This window comes from Vitis riparia, chromosome 13 (genome assembly GCF_004353265.1).
Source record: "Vitis riparia cultivar Riparia Gloire de Montpellier isolate 1030 chromosome 13, EGFV_Vit.rip_1.0, whole genome shotgun sequence".
NCBI classification, from domain to species: Eukaryota; Viridiplantae; Streptophyta; class Magnoliopsida; order Vitales; family Vitaceae; genus Vitis; species Vitis riparia.
Genome location: NC_048443.1, coordinates 28,296,547 through 28,320,621, shown reverse-complemented (window position 1 = coordinate 28,320,621; position 24,075 = coordinate 28,296,547). Strand labels below are relative to the sequence as shown.

At 34.6% G+C, this 24,075-nt stretch overlaps 3 protein-coding genes across 5 annotated transcripts; all 3 read right to left on the bottom strand.

Moving 5' to 3' along the window:
- Positions 1-1,474: 1,474 nt before the first annotated feature.
- LOC117927882 (abscisic acid receptor PYL4-like) lies at positions 1,475-2,558 on the bottom strand. Its single transcript, XM_034847605.1, has one exon. The coding sequence runs from the start codon at positions 2,357-2,359 to the stop codon at positions 1,721-1,723; it is 639 nt and encodes a 212-aa protein (XP_034703496.1). The 5' UTR covers positions 2,360-2,558; the 3' UTR covers positions 1,475-1,720.
- A 6,750-nt stretch (positions 2,559-9,308) lies between these two features.
- Positions 9,309-16,691, bottom strand: LOC117928629 (SNF2 domain-containing protein CLASSY 1-like). Of its 3 annotated transcripts, none has more exons than XM_034848567.1 (6): positions 16,265-16,691; positions 15,557-15,680; positions 14,685-14,935; positions 12,916-14,304; positions 12,293-12,451; positions 9,309-11,594 (listed from the first exon to the last, which is right to left on the bottom strand). In XM_034848567.1, the coding sequence occupies exons 2-6, from the start codon at positions 15,603-15,605 to the stop codon at positions 9,651-9,653; spliced, it is 3,792 nt and encodes a 1,263-aa protein (XP_034704458.1). In that variant the 5' UTR covers positions 15,606-15,680; positions 16,265-16,691; the 3' UTR covers positions 9,309-9,650. The 3 variants fall into 3 exon arrangements, with proteins under 3 accessions (XP_034704458.1, XP_034704459.1, XP_034704457.1); XM_034848568.1 differs by having other exon boundaries at positions 15,557-15,670; XM_034848566.1 differs by lacking the exon at positions 16,265-16,691 and adding an exon at positions 15,221-15,355 and having other exon boundaries at positions 15,557-15,661.
- Positions 16,692-18,025: 1,334 nt separating this feature from the next.
- On the bottom strand, positions 18,026-20,919 carry LOC117929337 (dehydration-responsive element-binding protein 2C-like). Its single transcript, XM_034849625.1, has 2 exons — positions 20,729-20,919; positions 18,026-19,634 (listed from the first exon to the last, which is right to left on the bottom strand). Exons 1-2 carry the CDS (start codon positions 20,749-20,751, stop codon positions 18,590-18,592), a joined length of 1,068 nt encoding a protein of 355 aa, XP_034705516.1. The 5' UTR covers positions 20,752-20,919; the 3' UTR covers positions 18,026-18,589.
- Between the last annotated feature and the right edge of the window lie 3,156 nt (positions 20,920-24,075).

The following is a 24,075-nucleotide window of genomic DNA, read 5'->3' as shown; positions in this document are numbered from 1 at the left end:
TTCTTCTACTCGGTTATCCCTAAAAATGAATCATTCTGGGCCAAGCCTAAAGTTTGAAGGGATCCTGTGGTCTATTTACTCGTGAGACACAAGGAATTGAGTGGTTTTGATCAGATATTGAAGTCATGACTCATGAGCAAGAGGGATCATTAAAAGCCTCCACACCCCACTTGCACGCCAACTTGCAAAGCAGTCTCCTTCCAAACACAACATTAAAAATAAGAAAAAGAAATCTCAGGAGGAAAATAAATAAATAAATAAATAAATAAATAATAAAAAATATAACAACTTGTATATATTTGTGAGTAGAACAACAAGTTGAAGTTATCAAAAATCAAGTTGCAGATCGAGCAGCTGCTAGATTCCACCATCACAAATATTAGTCTTTTATTGCTGCCTGTTGAACTCTTTCTGCATGTGCTCATAAGATTTGTTTAATATTGAAGTTGAGATATTCCTCCTTTTTTTATTTTTTATTTATTTTAATTTTGTCCTTATTTATAATTGAAAAAAGAAAAAAGAAAAAAAGAGAGTAGCAAGTCCCGATGCCCATTGCCATGCATGCACCACTGATCATTACATTATTGATCAGATTAGCATTCAAATTAGAAAATATCAGACAGGAATGGAAAATTCTAGAACCATTTTTAATCTGCGAAAGTCAAAAACTCATGACAGTGAAGAAAGGTTAATTAACTCTTCCTCTATCTTCAGTTCAGATAAATATGATATATATATAAAATGTGAATGAAAAATAATTTTTCTCACGGATAATCCAAAAAATAGATATAATAAAATTTAATTAAAGATATTTTATTTTTAAAATATTTATAGTATGTTTGATTGAATGATTTAAAAGTAGTTTTATATTTTTAAAAACTTGCTTTCTGAAAATACTTTAAAAATAAAATGAAATAAAGAATAGTTTTTAGATAATAATGAGAAATTATTTTTACTGATTTTAAAAAATAAACGAAAACGTGGGTTCGTTTAACTATATTTTTTAAAACTTATTTTTTAAGTTGAAAAATAAAATATAGTTTTTCAAAACAAGTTTCAAAAACATAGACAAACAAACCCTTAATCTTTTTAATTAAAAAAAATAAATTTAAATATATTTTATATCTCTTTCATTTTTTTTCTTTTCTCTAATTTATATATTTTTCAAATTGGTAATTCTATATATAATTGTTACTAAGTTTAATCATGGTTTTTACTATCTATTTCTTTTTTTTTTTTTCTCCTTCTCCCTTTCCCCTTCCTCAAACCTTTTTGGACATGTAAGTAAAGTCTCATTGTCCATTGAATTCAAGCAAACAAGATCAGTAACCACCATAAATCCTCCCTGAATCAACCACTCACTGCTACACAAACAATCTCTTCTCTCAATTATATACATTCAAAAACCTGGCTGCTGATTTCATGGGTCTCTTGCAAAACCCTCATGCAAATTAACCAGAGAAAATACCACATATTCTGATCAACTTATCTACTTTTTCTCATTCATTCATGTACAGATAATACACTCATACGTACATACAGAGAAGACATACAGATTTCAGGACAAGCAAATACCAAAATGAAATCCCAAAAAAGAAGAAGGAGAAGAAGAAGAAGAAGAAGAAATGCAGAATGTAAAGTTGTGACGGGGGTGCAATAATCCAAAAGAGTAAGAAGGCATGTCTCCCACACAGAAATCTATATGAGAAAGATAGAAAAATTAAGACGAATTTCTATTATTGTTGGTAAGTTTTTCAGACATCTGGGCTAGTGACTGCAAGTTGCATTTCACGATCGTGTCCACGAAAACACAAGTATCCTCCTTCGTGTTACCCGGCGGAATATCAACGACGTAAGATTCGACGACAACGGTCCCAGTTCCGGTCGGGGAAGGGTGTAGAGTGGTGACGGACCGGTAATTGCAGAGCCGGTGGTCACCGCCGACGACGCTGAAGCTGAGGACGTGCCGCTCATCGTCGAGAATCTCCAGGCGCTCGGTGCTGGACTCCGCGGGGAGTCCCGACACCACGTGGACCTCGCGGAGGGTACCGATGTCGCCGTCCCCGAAGATGACATGGCAGCTCTTCAGGAAATGCTTGTACGCCTGGGGGTTGTCGAAGCGGCGCACGACGGACCACACGGTGGGGAGCGCCGCCGCCGTGGTCTGCACCACCATGGAGCAGCACTGGTGGGGGCCAACCGCGTGGGTGTGGTAGCTAGCCACCGCGTCCGGCACCGGAGTGGCACACGTTAGCGGGGTCCGCGACTGCTTGTGGTAGTTGACTGCAGCGGTGGCGGCGACGGCGACTGTGGTGGGATCAATGTTATTGATTCTGTGAAGCTGAAGTGATGAGGGCATTTTCGACACTTAAATTACGTCTCCTCCCTCGTCTCTGAGATTGGGATTTAGGGTTTATGAGATGGGAATTTATAGAGAGATGGGTTTGAAAGAGTATAAATTTTCTTTTGGCTGAATCAGCGGCGAAGCTCACAGGGCTTACGAGGGAGACGAGCAAGTGGATCATCAACTTGCAATCTTCTTTGGACGAAGTTTCCAGAAATTGCCCCCTTTCTTTTCCAAAACTACGATAATGCCATTCCGGGACGGCAAGTGGTCTCTGTCAAATTCAAATATCTCCCACCCTTTATTTTGAATATTTGATAAAGATCGTGAAAATTCTGATATAAATCTAAGAAAAAGAGAAAAGCTAATTAAAAAAAATAATTTTTTATTCGCTTTCCCATTTAATAATTCATAATCAATTTTTTTTTTTTTTTTTATGGACTTGATAATAATTATAATATTTAACCTACAAAGTCAATCCCAAATTTCTAAAGGAAATGGGCAAATGAGGTTATCCAAGAATGTCACTTTCCATGACATACTTTTTGAAGGTAGCCAAATTGTGATTTGCAGGGGGAATTTTCCAAGGAGACTTAAAAATGCGTTAATTTCCAGTTGGTCTTAGCTGTGTTAGATGTTGAATGGTGTGCTCTTTCAAAGTGAAAAAAACCAACAACCATGAATGCTTGATCTTCCTATTGGAAAATGAATAAGTTGAAGTATCCGTAAGCGAAAACGAAAATTCAATGAAGGAATCGTGCTCTACGTTTCATATACGACTTGGTTGTTGGTGTAGTTTGCTCTTATCATTTTGGTCTCTTCTTTTACGGCAAAGGAAAAAAAATATATACTTTCGCAAAATGTTTGAATAACAATAGATATATTTTTTTTAAATTAATATATAATTTATCAAAAAAATTAAATATAATGTAAAAACTTATATTATTTTAAATTATATAATAATTTATACATAAAAATAATTCATTATATTTTTTTTCCTTCATCTTGTTTTTTCTTTCTTCTTTCTTTCGTACTTCTATCAAAATTTCTAACCCTAATTTAAAAATCTAACCCTTCATCATTTTTTAGTTATATTTTAACAAAATATCCTTATTATTTTATTATAAAAATAACAATTTCTTTTAAAATAGGTTATAAATATTTGAAATAATCAAGATATTTATATTAAATAAAATTATTGAAAGGAATAAATTCACAAATATGAGAAGCATTTTATTCATTTTAGCCAATTATTTTTATAAAAAAAAACACTCACGTGCACAGGGATGTTTCACAAAGTTTTCAAAAACCATTTAAAAATTAATTCCTAAAAATAGTTTTAAATTATTTTTAAAAATAAAAAATTCTATTTAAAAATTTAAATATAAAAATAATTTTCTTATTCGTAAAAAGTGTGGGGAATAAAAACTGTTAAGAAAAACGAAAATAAATTTTTATATTTGAATACCAAGTTAAGAAACAAAATACTAAGAAAAATATAAAAATTATTAAAAAAAAAAACAGAAAAAGAGAAATGCCAAAAAGATTTTCTAAAGACTTTCGAGAACCAAATATATTCGAAAAGAATCATTATCAAAGCTTATGTTGTAAATATACACATAGAACACATTGAGACAGCTTCAGTCTTTAAACTGGTGTACTAAATATAAAAGAAGCACTTTGGGGACACATACTTTGAACCTTGCTAAAAGCATTTTCAAAATGAATCATATAGTACAATAATGATAATTTTAATATAGCAAAGTGATCCCAACATGACAATATTCAAAATTAAAAAGAAAAATGGACCAAAAAAAAGTGAAGATTCATGTTACACGAGATGGAAAGTGGGTGGAAGAATCGAGAAGAGATTTTTATTTGATATGTAAATAATAAATAAATAGAGGTTTATTTGATTAAAATAGAAGAAACAATTCCCACTTTAAAAAGTTAAGAGTCTTTATGACTATTTTTGAAAACAGTTCTGAAAAATGATTTTTAAGAATAGTTTTAAAAATAATTCTTTGATGTTTTGTATAACATCAAATATGTTTGAAAATCTAAAATATTTTTTAAAATAATTTTTATGTCTAATGTTTACTTTTAATCATTTTACATATTTATATAATTATTTTTTTAAATAGTCTTAAAAAACAAGTGAAAATAATAGAAAATAATTAAAAAATATTATATGAAAATATCATATTTTTTTGTTCTTAAAAACAGAAAACAAAAAATAATTTTTGGTTATCAAACGTACTTTCCTGTCTTTTGTTTTGAAAAATAAAAAACTGTTTTCGAAAAACAGTAACCCATTTTTGATAAAATATCCACATTTTTTTTATGAAAAAAAAACAAATTTCTATCAAGAGTATTTATATCAAAACTATATTATTTTCCAAGTTCAAATATGAATTAATTCTAAAAATAAATTAAATTGTAAAATTTCCTTCAGTAAATTGTTGAGTGAAAGCATCCCCCCTCAGCTTTATTGAATGAAAAATTGTAAAAGAAATTGAAGATATTTTCTACAAAAGAAAAGGTAGTCTCTCTTCTTTGTTAGGACAGACTTGTAAATAGATGTTAGTATGTTACTACCAAAAATTAAGGCCTGCCCACATCAACTTTAATCATCTCTCTCAAAGCCTAGTTGCCATATATTTTACGGCTTAATTAGCTCTTTTACAACTTTAACATGATTCCGTTTACATGGAGTCTTTCCCTTTTGTCCTTTCTCCATTTCTCTATTCTCACCCACTTCCATCAACTTGGTGATTTTTTTTTGTAGTTGGAAGTTGGAACCCACTTTTCACATGTTCCTCATATGAAGACTAAGAAACCTATCCATTCCAATGTCTCCATATAATCCAACCCCACCTATACGTTGGGTGAGACCCAAGTTACCTTCCTTAATAGCTTCATCTTAAATCTATATTCTTTATCACTATCGCGTCATAAACAAAGCCGACCCTATTTGAAAATTGGTCTTAAAAACTATTTTATGTTCTAACTTAGAGAACCGTTCGATCAACTTTTGAATTCTACATAACTTACTAGTACCTTCATAGGGAACAAGCCGAGAAAACTGTTTTTCATATTTGAGTTTCCTAATAGAATTGTTACTAAGAACTACTTTTTGAGAATTGTTTTCGAAGACGTGCCCAAACATGGCCACAGCATTCTTGTTGGCTAGAGCCGGTAACTTAACCTGGTGGTAGAGCTCTAACTTACTAGAAACCTTGAGTTCAAGTTTTTCCATGTACCCGTGATCCTGGTTTGCCTCTTCATATCCACAAGTGAGGAAGAGGGTTAGTTTGGTTTACATTTTTGACCTATCACCTAAGAGTTCAAGTATTTAGGTCAATAATTCTTACCTACTGGTAGCATAAGGTCACTTTTGAAACTAGCATACCAATTAAGGAAAAAAAAAAAAAAAAACCCTTAAATCTTATTGGCCAAGAGGAGGACTTGTAATGCTCAAAAGTTAGGAAAAAAGTTGCTGTATCAGATGCATCAAAACAGAGGCTTTCAATTAGACACGTAGTTAATGATGCAATTGAAAACTTTGAATTGGATGCTTTAGCAGAGGTTCTTCTGTACATACCTTTTCTAGAATTCGGCTATCGACTTTGAAAACAGACTGTGTGGTAGATTGCTAGTGAGTTGACTCTCCTTGGATCCTTCAGCCTCCATCCTACATTGTATGTAGCAGCAAAAACATTCATTCATGAATAATTTAAAAAAAGCACAACATTAAAAAATATGAATAAAATATATACACAAACGCAGAGGTTGCAGACATATTTAAAATACCAACCATAATGCCAATGATCAAATTGCAGACAGGTTGACTCATCAGGGGAAATATGGCCAAGGTGGAAATCTTAAAATTAAATACCTGGTCAAGGAAGCAAATCTGAGAACAGAGAGGTGGAAAAAACAAAGGAGAAAAAAAAAGGAAGAAGCTCAAGTTGGTGTGTTTATTTTAATCTGCCCACTTGATATGGGATGTCAATTCAAGGAAGCTACCAAGGATTTGGGCATGATTGAAATCTAAAATTTTTAATAATTTGATTGTGACATTATTGTTTTCAATCCACACACCAGGGATTCTGTTATTTGACAATTTTGTGTTAGATCTCTCTCTATATTTTGTAGGTCAAGTCTAGTTGAAGAACCAAAATCCAAAACGGAAAACCCATGTGCATGAGTGGCATACAAGTTATGGTCAGACATTAAAGGTCAGTAGGTTTTTAGCCTAGTGTGAACTTTTGTGTTGAATTGGTAATCTAACATGGGATCACAAACCTAGTAATGATCCTCATCCATGCTTCTTTTCACATTTTATCGAGTTTATGTGCAAAGACTAGGTGTTAGGCCCGTCAACTCCAAGGATCTTCCAATCAAACAAATGATGATCCAAGTAAGCTGTAAACACTTTTTCTCCCTTTCAGATTAACTGAACTAAGCATTAAGAAGCCATCCTAAGCACTTTTCCTTTCCTCTAACCAACAAATTTCCTGTCCCAACTGGCCAAGGCTCAAGTTATGAAACATGAAAGCACCCAACTTCACACAAAGGATGAAGATCAAAGCCTACAAAAGTCCCTTCTTATGAAGTACTTACTTCTATGTTTTACCCTAGAAGAAGCATGGAAATTGCTCTGATACATTATTGCAGTGAAGACTAGATACTTTGAATGAACCCCAAATCCATAAAAGTGAGCTCATTCTTTTTCCGACCAAATATACTAATAGGGCAATGTACAATGCATGTTAATGAGAAAAAAACAAAAGAAGAGCAATACCTATGTACTTAATAATCTTATACATACCTAGAACGGCATCATAATCATGAAAATGCAGGAACAGATTAATTTCGGTTCTTCTTTTTCTTAAACAGACCACATCTACATTTTTACTATGGTGCCTTTCACTTTTGTACCAGGCAGAGTATATGACGGCATCTCCAGTATGAAATGCTAAAATTAGCTAAAAATAACATTGAGAAAATTCTGGGTTCTCTCTGATAAGTTCAGGTCGGCCCATGAATTCAGTGCGTTGGATTCAAATTGAGGTTTTTAAACCCAACTAAACAAGTTGATAAAAATCTCATACCTAGAAAGCTGGTTTTGTTAGCCAATCCAATTCATCATCAACACTAATACTAACTAAATAACAATTGCAGACTACTGTTGATTTTTATTGGCAAATCTAGCCAAGAATTTGAGAGCTAACAAATTACTATGGTCTAGTGTCTTAGGCAGAATATATACACTAGCATATACAGCTTCCCTGGAATTTTCTGTCTTCATAATAAAAGCAAACAGAAGGCAGTTAAAGATTAAATCTTGAGGAGAGTACCCTCTAGCCAGTAAATTAGAACAGAACCTAGAGCAACACAAAAAAAAAATAAAAAAATAAAAATCGTTAGCATCAAAGTCGGTTAGGCATATTATAACTATGAAGAATATATCACCCAAGTTTTTGATCTTCAAAAAAAAAAAAAGAAAAATGCCTCGTTCACATTTTCAACTGTAATGTCACTTCTGAGTGAAATTTCCCTTACATTTTGGGAATTTTGCAGGGAAATGAATGTAGTGATGAAGAACTATGAATTAATCATAATAGGAGTGGGAGAAGAAGGATAAACAGATCAAAGTTATTATAGTACTGTTCAGTTCAGAAGCTAAAATAGACTTTCAAGCCATGAAGGCTGTTTCCAGTCCTTGACAAACAACTATAAGAGGTTCTCCTAAGCTAACACTCATGTCAAGAGGCAGGCAACTAATTGTGTAAATAAATGGTAAACCAACAAAGATTTGAACTGATATTACTAGAAACCAAAGTTTGGTTACTGTGTTAAACTATCAATTACTTCCCAGGCTTAAGCTGTTAGGGAAACAAACCAATACTGCATATCACCCAAACAGTCTAATGCTACCATTCCGAACCATTCTCATCTCTGTAACTGCCTGCACCACTGCCTTGGAAATTAAGGTCATGCCCATACTCGCTCTAGTTTTTAGTAAGCAAAACAATTAACCAAATTTGAAGTTCTTTTTCCAACAGAACAACAAGATCAAGCAGCAAAACGGATTGCTTCTTTTAAAAATAATGAGTACTAGAAAAGTTATAATAATATCCACGAAGCAGAGTTGTAAGATGAGTGGGCACACCTGAGCTGCATACTGTCTGAAATATCAACTAGTGGAAAGAATAACCCCTTACAATCGGAGTAAGTCCGAAGCAAAGTTTCTTTCCTAAACAATTTCCAACTACCATATAAACTACATAAAGGATAGATGAATAGTTAATAAATTACAGCATTGATATCTTGAAGTATAAAATCTAAATTATCATTACTCAAATATAATAAATGAAAACAATCTTCACTGGTTAACAGAAAAATAGAGGCCTGTCTGCAATATGAGAGACAGAAACCTAGAATAAACAAATCACCTTTAGCATGAATGATTCCAAATCAAAGAAATTATTCAACTTCAAGTTTTTGGTGGTTTTAGATCCAAATGAAGGGAAAATAATCAGCATAATCTACAGAAGATGAAATAAAGAAAAAAGAAAAAAGAATAGGCAATTCACCTACATCAGGTCAGGTTAGCCTTCCCTGTGAAAAACAGATAGTGCTTTTATGAAAAATAAAAAATATGAGATTGAGAAAGAGATTTCAATGCATACCTTCGGTTTTCACTGATCCAAAGTCCCCTACAGTCCCTCTTATCTGATTGATAACTATCAACTGACTTTTCCTGCTGGAGATTATTTTTCACAATTGGAAATCTCTGCCCACTGAGGACTTTGCAAATTTTCTATTATCCTCTTAATGGATAGAGCAAAATATTCTTTTTCCAAGTAGGAACTTGGAAAAAAAACTATGCTAGTAATTGACCTCATAAATAAAAGACTTTAAATCTGTAAGTTATATAGTTGGGACAATCCATCTCTGAATCATGAAGGATTCAGGGCCTTCACTGCTAAAATGATTATCAATGAGATTATTGTTACAAGATCCACAGAAAGTCCATAAACCGCTGAACAGTTCAGGCCAATCATCACACAAGTGAATTCCGAATACACACAAAATTATGCATATTATACATTGAAATGATACAATACACACACATAATGACCATGATATGCTGAATATTCTGCAATGACATTTCTTTAACCACATCTTAATTTCCAGTTCCTAGTTAAAAAAAGAAGAGGGCAATATGTACACACAAATGAGAAAAAGAGGGAGAGGGCTCCTTGGAGGAAAATAAGATTACATTGTTTAATCTAGACTATTCTTTACCTCTGATCAACCCATTTGAAGCTTTCTCGTTTTTCATTATCATATGGATTGATTTAGCCCAGTCCTCCTCGACTATCTCCCTTAATAAATCATCTTCAATTTTTTCCGCTTGCCAGCATGAAGGGTCCTCCACAAATGCTTCACTAAATATCATACTTGAAACCCACTCCTTCCAGTTGGTCCTACTATTCTTTTCTTCTTCCAGTGTGTCTGTTTCCAAGAGCTGATAGACATAAACCACCCTCTCCTGACCAGGCCGAAATGCCCGTGCAACAGCTTGCTTTTGCTTTGAAGGATTCCACTCTGTGTCCAACAATATCACCCGTGAAGCTGCAGTTAAGCTAATGCCTTCAGCACAAGCTGTAATGGAAGCAAGTAGTACTTTTGAGGCACCACCCGGTTCTTCAAACTGATCCATCACTCTGCCCCGTTCAAATAGCTCTAGGTCCCCTTGAAGGACCAAAACATCTTCACCCTTCTTCCACTTATAGAGCTTATCAAATATATCTACAAATAAATTAATGGGTGAGATGTTATGGCAAAAGATCAAAATCTTCTCCTTTCTAATGATACATCTATTCACAAGACTTAGAACAAATTTCACTTTTGACCCCTTCTTCACATCATCCTTGTGCTTCTTAAGCTCCAGCAATTCCTCCCTACTAAAGTATTTATCAGCACAGGCAGCAGTTGTGATCAACCAAGGATGTATTGATCCAAGGGTTACCAAAAGCTCCAATTCCAGAGGATATCCTTTATATTCATCCTTTTTCTTCTGAAGTTTTGACAGAAACTCTTGTTGTATGGTAGTTGATTTCATCAACAAGGTGTAAACTTGTAAACCAGGTAGGTTGTCAGAACTTCCACCTTCATACACATCTATAAATTTACTAGTGAGATTCCTTAACATGTTTAGGCCCTCTATCTGTTCTTCTGGCACATTTGAATTGATTCGCTTTGCAATCTCATCTGTGAAGAATTTTCTTGCCCGAGATTCTGTTGAACTGTATCTTCTTTTCCTCCGATTCTTGTTCCTCTTAAATTTTGGGTCCAATTCCCTTAACACCTCATTGACAAACTTCGGTCTTGCTAAGCAAAGGGTGTTGAAATATTCACTGAAATTATTCTGAAACAATGTACCTGAAAGCAAAATTCTCAGGTTTGTTTTAACTTTCATCAGAGCTTTCCTTAACCTTGATCCTGTGCTTCTTGGGTTGTGCCCTTCATCGAGTACAAGAATTCCTGGACTTTGCCGCAGAACTTCACCCATGTATCTCCTATGGATAAACTTTGAATCTTCTCGCATCAATGACAGAAACGAGGTATAACCCATGAGAAGAATACTTGGATGTGCATGCCACTTCTGTATTTTCTCTAGGCAATCAAGAACATGCATAACATCTTGGTTCGGTCTTGGAATCCCTGGAGAAGTTTCCACTTTGTGTTTGTAGATTTCATATCTGTAGGTCCTACAACCGTGGATTTGATAAACTGGAACAGGAACCTTCCACTTAATAATTTCTTTGTACCAGGTATAGAGTGTTGTCTTTGGAGCAAGGACCAAAGGCCGTTTTCCAGGAAATAACTTCAAGTAGCTCACCAGGAACGAGATAACAAGAAAAGTTTTTCCAGCTCCAGGAGAATGAGAAATAACACAACCACCTCTTCTCTTGACTTCTTGTTCCATTAGTGCTGGTACCATAGAGCCAGCAATATTTTTCCATAGAAACTCAAAAGCTTTCTTCTGGTGTAACCGTAATTTCTTTCTCAGATCAGGTACTAAGGCCCACACATTGTCATTTCCTTCTGACAAGGGTGTGTCAGAGGAAGCAGGAATGGAGAAAAGATTGAAGCCATCATTTACAGCCTGCTTACGCTTTGAATTTTCTTCATCACGCCATTCTTTGTTTGTGATCCAACCAGTGGGTTGAAACTAGAGGAATAAACAAGAAAATAATCACATTTCTGTTTCAAGATAATTTGTACACTTACATATAACTGTAGCATGAAGTTATGAGCTGAATCTGCAGGGATATGGACCTGTCATCTAATGAACACACTGAATTACAGGCTTAGTCAGTCTAATTAAATAACCTAGGGCCCTATTTACAATAGCTTTTTTACCACCAAAAAGCTCTTTTTGAACTGTCAAAGAGGTTACCACTAAAGGACTTCAAAGTGGAAAATGTTTGAGGCCTGGAAGCAAAGTTATGGGTAGGATGCCTTTGTAGTAGAATTTCCAGTTTTAATATATAAAATCTCATGACTTATTAAAGAGAAACTTCCTTTTTCCACATATCTTTGAAAACAAGCATTTCATTATTCCATTAGAAGTTCTCTAGCTATGGCAAAAGGGGCGCTTTATGCCTAAAGATGGTATTTTGGTTAAACTTGTAGTGTACACAACTAAAACACGAAAAGAAAATCACACGTCCGTTTCCAGAATCATCCGGGACAGATGATCTTTCTAAAATTTTTTCAAGAGGGAAATGTCCCTTTAACCCTGCATATTCAGCACATGTAGCCTGACAAAGATGTCAATAAACATCGTGCATCCATCTTGAGGATCTTTTAGAAAACAAGTAGATGCAGTAGGAACTAATTGTCTTCTTGAGTTCAAATTTGACTTACAAAGGGGGGTGAGACATCTTTTATTTCAGTGCTCACAAAGCCGCATAACTGACATAGAACCCCAATTTCTTCGTCCAATATGTATTCGTGCTGGCAAACTTGTTCGCTAATGTTACTTGATTCTTGCACAACCTCCTTCAAGACTTCAACATTTGACCCCTGAAAATCATTACAAAATGCCTCAGCCATAAGAACATGAATTTAATGAAAGTTGCTGAAATTAAGCTAACTAACACATTATAAATTTCATTTTTGTTTCTTTTAATAAATTTTTCCATCAAATGACAGGTTATACTTGCAATCATTGTTATCTGTTTAAGAAACTCATAAATTTCCAAACCCACAATTGCATTACATTCCACTCCATGCATGTCATGCAACCAAATATTACATTGATTGAATAACAGTAGCCATAATCCATAAAAATCCACCAATTTTATAAAAACTGCAATATGGAGTGTTACATGATTTAAATCACTTTAATCTCTTACCAACCTGATATTTACCAACCATGGCAAACATGAGGGAAAAACTTGTCTCCATGGAACACAAAATGAAATAATTCTATTGAGTGGTGCAAGAAGAAATTCTATACCCGCTATTTTTTCAATCATAACTCGTACCTCATTTTCTTCTAGAAGATAAGATGATGCAATGGAGAATTCCATTTCTCTCCACAACATTTCAGTTTCTGAGCTTTCTTCCTCATCCCCAACCGAAGATGGTAAGTTGCAGTCCCTTCTTTGGTTCAAGTCATTTCTCACCTGAAGTTCTTTCCATTGGTCGATAACAAGTGGCTGTTCTTTATTGATTGTGGATTCTATGTTTTTCATGTAAGCTTCTATCACTTCCTTATACCCAGGTTCACTGAAGGGTCTCTTTTTATGAGGTCTTACTTCACCATAACTCTCTGTTTTTGTACGTATAGTAAAACCCCTTTTTCTTCGGAGTTTCCTAATTGGACCTTTCCCTTCCCATCTGCTCTCGACCTCCATATATAAATCAGACATATTCTTACGCTGTAATTTAGGAACACCATTTGTGCAGTAATACTTGGGAGATATCTCCCCAATCTCTCCTGACTCATTCCAAGGAGTCTCATCATGGAGATGATCTTCTCCATGTGCTATTGGTTCAATAATGAGAGGCACAGGAACAATAGCAAATTGATGTTGATCTTCATTTTGTGCAGCCAGAATTGGCTTTACCTCCCTTGACCTGTCCTTGCTTTTGCAGACAAGGAAATCCTCATAGGAATCTATTTGAAGAGAGTGGGCCCCTTTTTCATAATCAATAATATGCTTTTCTGAAAAAATTGAATGCACGTCCCCCTCGTCTGGCAATGCCAATGGCATTTCTTCCTTTCTCCAGTAGTCTACCTTGTGTATCCCCGCTCGAACTGACCCAATATCCGACTCTGAAAAGCCACCTAAGCTAAAGAAACGATCAGGTTGTACATTTCGACGCTTGGAGCGCCGTAAGTCCACAATATCACAGAATGGTAATGGTCCAGTTTCATTGGTGCCATTTAAAGGATCAGCCTCAATAGTATCAGCAGGAACAAAGGGGAATATGACAGGAGTGGAAATTCCATTGTCTACTCTAAAATTTACAGCATTTAATGAAACCTTATCATGATCACCACCCACAATTTGATAGACAATCCTATTTTGCACTGACCTTACGTCAAATACAACTTGCTTTAAAACTGATGTAACAACAAGCCATGAAAGATCAGATGAGAATTTCCCCAAGAACAATTTAGTTCTTTGCAGCAAAGAGCAGTCCTCAGAAAATTTCCACCGGTAGTGCTCATCTTCACAAGGATATTTTCCAAGTTTTTGGAGGATAGAAATCTGATCGAGTTCTACAACACTGATATCCTTGCTAAGTGTTCCCTTCTCTGTGCCAAGGGGGTCTTGGGTAATGTAGAAGTTGACAAAAAATTGGCATGAACATTCGGGCTCGTGAGGCCTCCTCTCAATGGAACTTATCTTAGCATCAATCCACACCTATATCATAAAGAAAAACCAGTGATCAAGATTAAAAATGCAATTACAACTATTATTCTCAAAGTAAGTCAAATTTTGTACAATCAAAAACTTATATCTAAAGCAGACAATCTACAAGCAACAAGATCACCTTTGGTTTATAAGAACTATAAGGAAAGTTTTTCATCTTTCAGGCAACATATCATTTTTAATTGTTTGATTACAGAAAAACAAATGCATGAAGATAGACCAACATATCATGCATACTAAAAGCAATTTTAATTAACAAGGCTTGATTGGGGAGGTTTTGGGTGGGGAGAGGTGGCCTTCAACCACTTCTCAAATCATAGGAACTACAAGCTTATAGTCATGCAGATTCAATTAAAGAAATAGAAACTTACCGGCTCTCGATTTTCTTCATCTGAACTTTCTGACTGTTGCAAGGTCCAAAGCACGGTTATTTCTGTGCCAGGCCTCAGAAAGCAAGTACAATCAGACAAAGTTGCTTTCCTTGGCCTTATCCGAAGGTTTGGGATTGGACTTTTCTCCTCAATTACATATTCACTCTCTGCCAGATGTAGGGCTACTGTTCCATCCTCAATCCTCATGAGTTCTATGGCTTGCCATGACCCAAAGTAAAATGCCTCAAAAGCTGTCAGATGTCACATCATTAACAATGGTAGAAAATACCAATTCCACAAAAAAAAGAAAAAGGAAAGATGACATGTATAAATTGTTCTCTGAAAACAACAGACGCAGGGGCACTATAAAATCACAGGAAAAATGATATATTCCTCTCTTATTTTTCTTTTTTCCCCATTGTTACAAAAATGTGGAGGGAGGAGAGAAAGGACTCCTGGCCATCTATATGAATTTCAATGCAAAATAAAGAGAAATCAGAGAAGAGAAGGTGGTCAGATGCAGGGTTAATGCTTACGATGTGCATGAAATGGATGCTGGTTTCGACATAAATTCCTCTTCCGCATATTGTTAGTGAGTCAGCTCAATCTCCACAATATTCACAGCCGCAAATGGTATCAAGTGGAGCCAAAAGTGAATTACAATCTACCAGCTAAAAATGCCCCCCAAAAAAAAAAAAAAACTTGAGACAGTCTTTGATCTCATCAGCCAAAAAAGAGAAACCAGAAAACAGAAACAGAAACTAAAGCAAAAGAAAAAAAAAAAAAAGGAAGAAAGGACTCCCGACCATCCATATGAATTTCAATGCAAAGAGAAATTAGAGAAAAGAGGTCAGATGCAGGTTAATGCTTACAGTATGCATGAAATGGATGCTGGTTTTGACATAAATTCCTCTTCCGCATATTGTTTCGAGAGTCAGCTCAATCTCCTCAATATTCACAGCCGCAAATGGTATCAAGTGATATACCTGTAATACACTCGCATTTATATTCTTCAAATTAGAACTTGTTGCCTCAGGCAATTCCGAGAAAATAGGCTTGATGTTCCCCAAAATTATCTCACACAACCTAAACTATTCAACAATATGAACATCACGCGACAACTGCGAGAACAAAACAAACTATATGCATACACTTATTCATTTCTTATCTTATTTTCCTGAAAAAAAAATAATAATAAAGAAAAGAAAACGAGCCTAGAATTTTAGGCTACCAAAAGAAATTTCCTTTTTATTCCCCTGGCTCACTAAAATTAACTCCGTACCATCTTTTCACTTCTTTTTCCGGAGAATCAATCGCTTTACAGGGAAAAGGCAAACATGCATGCACGATCAAAGGCCAATAATAGAAAAAAAAATCGACTAAAACAGAAAATATAACCAGCTACCAAATTGAGGCAGGGAAAGGAAAAAGCCGGCAAATCAACACACGGCTCACGTCAGCACTGATCAAGATCAGAACCACACCAGCAAATAAAAAAATTGCAAAGAAAAAAAAAACTTTCCTGAAAAATCCAAGAAAAATACTTTAGCCGTAAGGTCGCACAGTACTGAGCGATTCACCTGAAAACAGCAAATGCAAAGCCGGACTCCGGCAATGCTGGTCGCCGATTCGTACGATGTCCGCTTCCCGGAAAATCCAACACAAATGCTTCAGCTGAAAAGTCAGAGTCAAGAGCGATTCACCTGAAAACAGCTAGAGTGAAACCGGACTCCGGCGATGCTCGTCTCCTGTCCGTCCTTGATACTATGCCGGAGAGGATCATCGACGACAGTGCGATTCCGGACTGTTGCACCGCAGAACCGATTCTCTAGGTGAAGTTGGGCCTCGCGAAACGTATTGAAGAGAAGAAGAGAGAGAGAACGACTCGTGTGTGAAGTGAGCGTACCGAAGTGAGATAGTGAATGAGCTGAGTGAGTGAGGCGGAGAAATCTATTGAACTGTCTGGAAAATCTCGGCTTTCGTTTTCTCTTGTCGTTTCTCCCATTTTTTCCGCTTTCGCACGAGTTAACGGAGTTTGTTGGGAGACCGGACTGGAGCCAAGGGTAATCCCGACAATTCAACTAGGATTTCGAGGGGTAGTTTGGGGAATTTAAAAACAAACTGCTTGGATTTGCGTTCGTCAGTTCATGTTCTCGGTGCAGTACCAATAAAAATTAAAAACAAGATCTGAATTTATTATGGGCTGGGCTTGGCATTTGGGCTTTTCAAGTTTATAAATTGGGCTACTTCCTAAAATGCACGCTTCCCGGAGAACATTTGTGGTGTCATTCATTGAGGCCCAATTAATGGAAAGTCACTTGTCATAATTACCTCACAAAAAGTCAAGAGTTAATAAGGATACAGAGAACTGGTTTTATTGGTGCCATAAACACTCATACATCAAGACTGAAGATTGGTGAGAATGAAGGACACACCTTCCATAAACAGCAATGAATATAATTCACGTCATGGACCCGGGTCTTGGGTCCATTTTTAAGTGGGATGAATGAGGAATGTTGGCCCAAGCCCAAGATGGATTTTTTTAGGTGCCTAGCCCAAGATGGAAACTCAAGGTGATAAATTAAAATACAAGATATGGTCATTGAAGTAGCCCGTGTCGATTTTTATTATTTTTTATTTTTTATTGAAATTAGAAACTATACTTTCAAAATGCGATTTCTAAATTAAAAAAATCATAGTTTTAAAATATGATTTTTAATATAAACTCATAATTTTAAGATATGATTTCTAAATTTTAATGAATTTTTAATAGGTGATAAAATACAAGATGTGGTCATCGAAATAGCCATGTATTTTCCCCCTTTTTTTATATAGAAATTAGAAACTATAGTCTAAATATATAAAAATCTTAGCTTTAAGATATATTTTTAAGATATATAAAATCATAATTTTTCTTTATATAGATTATTTTTCTAAGTCTTATTCTAAGACTCAATGGTTTAAATTAAGGTACGAGGGTGAAGGTTTTGCAATGGATTCCTTCGTCTTTGCATGTGGAGAATGGTAAAGCTAAGGACTTGGGAGCCTGCTAAGGGCGAGGCGCTTGAACCATGAGGTGTTCGTGTAAGGCATGGGCCAAGAGAAAGATGTTCTTTTAAAGGCATGACACCCTCAACATCATCATTCATAATGGCACAACAGCATGGTAGCTATGCTTATGATCATCTTCTTATACTCCACACTAATACATCAATTGAGACAGAGGGAGAGAGAGATTCAACCTGGGAATGGTGCTGGAACACGCTCCAAATTGCTGAAAGGATGATTTCTAGGGGTGTGTGTGTGTGTTAGATAGAGGGAGAGAGAGAGAGAGAGCGAGCAAGAGAAAGAGAGGATGTAGTATTCAACTCACCAAGCCAGAAAAACAAAAATGGAACATCATTTTTACATTACAGTGAACTATGAGAGTTACATGCTTTCACTGACGAACTATGAACAGCAAAAAATTGTGTCCTGGTAAAAAAGAGAAAACTATTTACTATTTGGAAACACAATCTGTTTGTTTTGAAGGTATGACTAAGACACTAAGACTAGCCCTAAAAATGGTTAGAAAGACCACCACATCAAAGCTAAATTCCCCACTCTAAAAAACCTATAGAGAATCAGCCCAAAATAGAGAGATGATACAAGGAAAAAAGTCAGCTAAAGAACTGAAAAAATCTCAAAGTTACACTCCCCTGGTGCACCGTCTCTTAAGTGCTAGATCAAAGAGGCAAACCAGGAGGAGAAACGAATGTATGAAAGCACAGAAATCTATTCCATCTTCTAGTTATCTGGCTAATTGTACTATCAATTGCAATCTTCAAGCTGTAATACTGACTTCTATATTCAGGCATCCTTAGAACTTCAATCTGGCAATCTCATATCCAGCAATCAGAATCTTCTTAGAACCCCATATCTGATAATTCCAAATCAAGTAACCCCTGATCATTCAACCCTATACAGGGATCTAACTGCTTGCCTGGCTGCAAGAAGCCATAGCAATAATCAAAGTCAGAAGGCACTTGCTCCATATGATTCAAACTCCCAAGAAGCTTAGCATCTGGATTTTGCAGTTGGTAAGATAAATCCGTTGGCTTTTCCCACTGCATATTATCAGTTTCAAAGCTCCCTACTTGCCCAGAATCATGACCCAATTCCTGCCTTGTACCATAGACAGCAAGGGGGTCAGAGTCTATGGCCCTCAAAAATTCATCCACATCAAACATTTCATCCATAGGAAATCCTTCCAAGAAATCCTGTCCCCCGTCTTCATTCTTGAAGTACATGGCATCCAAAGAACGACCGTTTTCTTCATGCTGGAGCTTCATTGCATCAACAGGTTCATCACCTACATTGACAGGGTCATTACCTCCTCCCTGTGTTACCAAACTAACTGGTGTGGCAGGTTCAGCTTTAACCACTGCAGAAAGCATACCGCCGCTTATTCCTGATTCACCTTCGCCACTTTCATGTTTGATACTGGGTACAACAGGCTTCTTTGAATCCTCATATGCACACACTTCAGAGTAGTTGGATGTTGTCGTGGTGGAATCAGAAACCGATGTAGTTGGAGCCGAAGAAGAATCCTTCAAAGACATGGTGTAATTTGGAAGATTAAGGCGGGCAGAAGAACCATACATGGCCCTCGCGGCTTCGTCATATGCAAGAGCAGCTTCAATGGCAGTTGGGAAGGTACCTAACCATAGCCTACTCCCTCTGTTTGGCTCCCGAATCTCAGCAACCCATTTACCCCATGTCCTCTGCCTCACACCCCTGTAACCACATATTGAATTCTCGGGCCCCCCTTTACCTTTCATACACCCCTTCTTTGAACCTTTTGCTGGAGCTTTGCGGACAGAATCAAGTATATCGTTGTATTGTTTCCATCTTGCAAGAGTCTCAGCCACGGAATTAGGTCCACTTCGCCGGCTTCGAGACTTTCTCTTCCTGGAAGAAGCAAATGGCAAAGAAATCTTATTAGAACCTTGAACACAGGTATCCATCCTAACAAATTCGTATACAAATTCAATTATGCACCACAAAAATAACCTTCAAAATGGAAAACATTTTATTTTTTACCAGAAGGAAGTATTTGAGCAATCAAAAACAAATTCTAACACCTGCACCTAATACTTCTATGAGTCTAATATGATAATTCCATCAACCTACACTGGCATATGAAGCAATAATCAGGAATGGACAGATATCTAATGCAGAATTCACAAAGGGAACCCAAAAATGGTTCTGGGAAAATGGAATAGATGAATGATGATATCAGAGCTCAAGTTGCCCTCTTCTGCCCTTAAACAATGGGAACTACAATTAAAGATACAAAGTATTTTAAACTCCCTTTGGGGTGGGGTTTAGCTTTCTTGGGTCCCAAACAATGAAGAAGAAAAATACTCGGGGGCACTAATTCAATGCCTTAACCTGGTCCATGTTTCTTGGGGAGGAAGTAATAGAAGAAATTAGCAACCAAAGTTACTGATAGACTATCCTTTTCAACATGTCGTCGCAAACCTAAGTAAATGAGAACAGCCAGTCTGGTCCACAACTCTCAGAAAGAAACACTCAACTCATAGGAGTCCGCACAAGTATCGATCACATATCACAAAGGAAAAATGTGGGTCAAATCAAAGGTCAAAGAGTCATAATCTATGGTGAAAACAGGCAGAATCCAAATTGAACTGAAGCACCTCTCAATGTTAAAGAGAAAAATAGAGGGAACAAGAAAAGGGAAAAGTAATTTTAAAGTAAATTTCTCATTCTCCATAGAACCAAACACAACTCTATTCAATAGTAGAATTCATAAAAGCACTTCAGGTTCAGGAATTTCTTCGTCTTTCTAAACTTTCCCAGCGTTTTCTCAGCAACCAAACAGAATGCACTCAATGAGAAAAAAAGAGGCACAAAGCCGCAGTACCCTCATAACCATAACCCCCATGCACAAAGCCATAATTCAAAACTTCAACAACTTCGCAACAAACAAAACCCCAAAAAAAAATGGGGCAAAGAACAAAAGGATTTCAAACGATACCCACCTTTCAATGACTCCGGACGACATGGGCACTGAATAAACTCCTTCCACTTCTGATCAAAGCTCTGCTTTTCTGCTTTTCAGTTACCAAAGTAAAAGGACTTCTATCTTCTTCTGTCTCTCCCGGTGATTTCAGAAAACGTTTTCAGTTTCGAGTTCTGCTCTCAGTCTCTCTTTTGGGTTTTAGATTCAATAAAATCTGAAATCTTCTAATAGCTGCCAGCTGAGATATTTATAGAAGAATTCTCTAGATATTTCTTAAAATATTTTCGGTGTCCATGACGTGGCGATTTCCTAGCCGCGTCGTGTCGCTTGGTGTACCGCAACTTTTGGCACGTGGCAGTGGATGCTTCCCGAGCCACGACCTTTGTTCCTATCGTTTTCTTAGCACCGAAGAATCCTGCTTTTCATTACTGCTGTGTGGGATTGCGTTTCTGTCCCACGTTTTCTCGTGAAACTTCTACGTTACCACTCTGTGAAATTACTGTTATGCCCATTATGTTTCTTGAATGCCAAGTGTTTTGCTTATGCTACTTTTATTTTTTATTCTTTTGAATTGATTATGAAAAGTGAATAATTCTTTTTTTTTAATAATGGATGGATAATTTCACCCAAAAAAAAATTTATAATTCAAAATTTTAATATGAAAGTAAAAAAATCTATTGCTCCTTGAAAGGGTTTATTTTATTTTATTTTATTTATATGGTAAAATATTTTATTTTTTATTAAACTTATATTATATACTCACGGTAAAATTATGTTGTTTCAAACATAATTTAAATAATTTAAAAATATTTTTGAAGAAAAAAATTAACATTTTTTTTATGTCAAAATTAATATTTTTGAGGAAAAAAATTACTTTTAATAAATAATTTAAGATTTTTTTTTTTTTTATGTCCCCCTCAAGTAAGCCAATATATATCTTCCAATAAAAATTCCATAAAAATATAGTAGCATATGAAATGGGTATTTTACAACTTTACTATGAGAAAGGCAGGGCCGTTTATGTAATTTCGTCACCATATCTTATCAAGCTAAAAGCATACTAATTAGAGTAGTACAGCGCATCCATGGTCAGCACTTGCCTCTTTGGGGTGCGGCAGGTCATTTTCCATGTGAGTCGACTCCTCACACATATTATTATTTATTTATTTATCGTTACGTCATCACTTACCTTTATTTTTTATTTATGAAATAAATTTTTTCGTGCGTTGTGGCTGACGTAGATGCAACATCTGGAAAGCTCTGTAGTACAAGAGTGGTATAAAAAGGTTGGCCTTTGAGTTTGAGCTGCCCTTGGCTTCCCTTAATATAATGGATAAGCAAGTCCTACTTCAATTCTCTTCGGTATTTTATTGGGCGTCTGGACTTTGACTGTTTGACTACGCGGGGAATTGGTCAAAATTCATTTTTCTTCCTTATCAAGTTCATTTTTTATTTTATCCATTGACCCGCTTATCGAGTGGTTTTTTTTTTATTTAAATAATACTATTTTACAAGATTATTTTAAAATATATATATTTTACAAGATTATTTTAAAATATATATATTTTATAAAATACTTACTACTTTCAAAACAAAATTTTAGTACATTAAAAATAAGATTTTATGATAAGAACAGTTTATAAATTTATATTAAAGTTCGACAAATTTGAATTTGATTTTGACTTGTATAGTTATAAAGTAAAATTGTTTTTTTTTATTAAAAATTAAATAATTTTAGTATAAAATTATAAATTATATTGAAATTATTAGAATTCTTATATGAAAAAAGTAGTGTTTGTTTATTTGTTTTTTTATTTAATTCTAAATAAAACTTAAAATTAAATAAGATGAAAATTTAAGTTATTTATTTTTTAATATTTGATTTTTAGTAAATATTTACAAGAAAAACTAACATTTTCCTTCTAGTAATAAAAAACTTCTAATATTTTAGTTTTTTTATCCCATAAAAAAAATTAAATATGATAAAAATAAATAATCTAAAATTTAAAAATAAATTGATTTTTACAAAAAGAAAAAAAAAACACCACCTAATTTTTGGAAGGCTCGAACTTTTGGTGCCTAAAAGGTAAAGGAGTGCATCAAATAATAAGGAAAATAATAAAAATAGCAAGAAATCCAAATTATTTTATTTGATTTATCTAAAAAAATATGACGAAAAATCAAGTATAACCAAAAACTATTTAAAAGCTTATATGTTTTAATTTTTTATTTTATATAAATAAAAAAGAGAAAAACAAATTTTAAAATATATACAAATTTATTAAGATTAAATCTATTATTTTATTTATTTAGTATTTGTTTATTTTATTTTTCTCTTAAATTTCTCAAAATCTAAAATGTTAAAAAACATGATTTATATATTGAGTTTAAATTGCACTAGTTTAAGTTTTTTTTTTAAAAATTGATAGTTTAACATGGTATTAAAGTTTAGTTTGATGGGAAATCTCAATTATTTGTATTTTCTCAATTTATTTATTGGATATAAATCTAAATTCTTTCTGTATCTTAATAATTTACATATTTGTTGTTAATATATATATATATATATTATGTATATTTAATATTTTATTTATGGTTAAAAAATATACATAAGAAGATGGTAATACAATAAAGTTTATAATATTATTTTAATAATTTATCAATAAAATAATTAATCTACAAATTTCCAAAATCTTTAAATAATAGAAATACCATTTTTTAAATTGTATTCAAATATTACCAAACTAGCTTTAATTATTAGATAAATGTACTTTAAAATAAAATATAATAATTTTAAAATTAATTATTTTGAAAATAGATTATCTTAGGAAGGTTTTTGATAATAAAATAGATCATAAGATAGGTTAGTTCTACTGTGAAAACATTGGGAAAAGTATTGTTATTTCTTGAAATTAAGGAAATTACGAATGTAAATTTGATTTGGTGGTCCAAATTGTGGTTCTGATTTTTGGATTTGTGACCAGGCTTGGCCCAACTTGGTACTAACCCAATCCTAGCAAGGTTTTTAATCAAGGACCGAATCCAACTTGAAATGATGGGCTCTTGGGCATAATCTGGGCCCAATTGTTGGGCCCTCCTTCTGCCCATGTTTTATATCTGAATTTGCTTTTAGCCTTTTGTGAGAAATTAAGTATTACAATTTATTTCTTGATCAATAGAGCATTGGATAAACTTAATTCGAGTAAAAGTTTCAGGATTCCATAATTGATTTTGTAAGCAACGTTGTAAATTTTTTAGCCAATTTAAAATTTTTGAAGAATTTATTTTAATTTTAAGTTGAAAATTTTTAATTTAAGGCGAAATTGGTGATGCATGCAGAAAAAGGAGTTTGAACGAAACGATGCG

Excerpts from the sequence above, each read along its gene's own strand:
- LOC117927882 (XM_034847605.1), bottom strand. The coding sequence starts at position 2,359 with ATGCCCTCATCACTTCAGCTTCACAGAATCAATAACATTGATCCCACC.
- LOC117928629 (XM_034848567.1), bottom strand. The coding sequence starts at position 15,605 with ATGCGGAAGAGGAATTTATGTCAAAACCAGCATCCATTTCATGCATAC. Across the intron at positions 14,936-15,556 it reads GCATCCATTTCATGCATACT|CTTTTGAGGCATTTTACTTT; the intron begins GTAAGCATTAAC and ends GACATCTGACAG. Across the intron at positions 14,305-14,684 it reads ATGAAGAAAATCGAGAGCCG|GTGTGGATTGATGCTAAGAT; the intron begins GTAAGTTTCTAT and ends TTTATGATATAG.
- LOC117929337 (XM_034849625.1), bottom strand. The coding sequence starts at position 20,751 with ATGTCGTCCGGAGTCATTGAAAG. Across the intron at positions 19,635-20,728 it reads TCGTCCGGAGTCATTGAAAG|GAAGAGAAAGTCTCGAAGCC; the intron begins GTGGGTATCGTT and ends TGCTTCTTCCAG.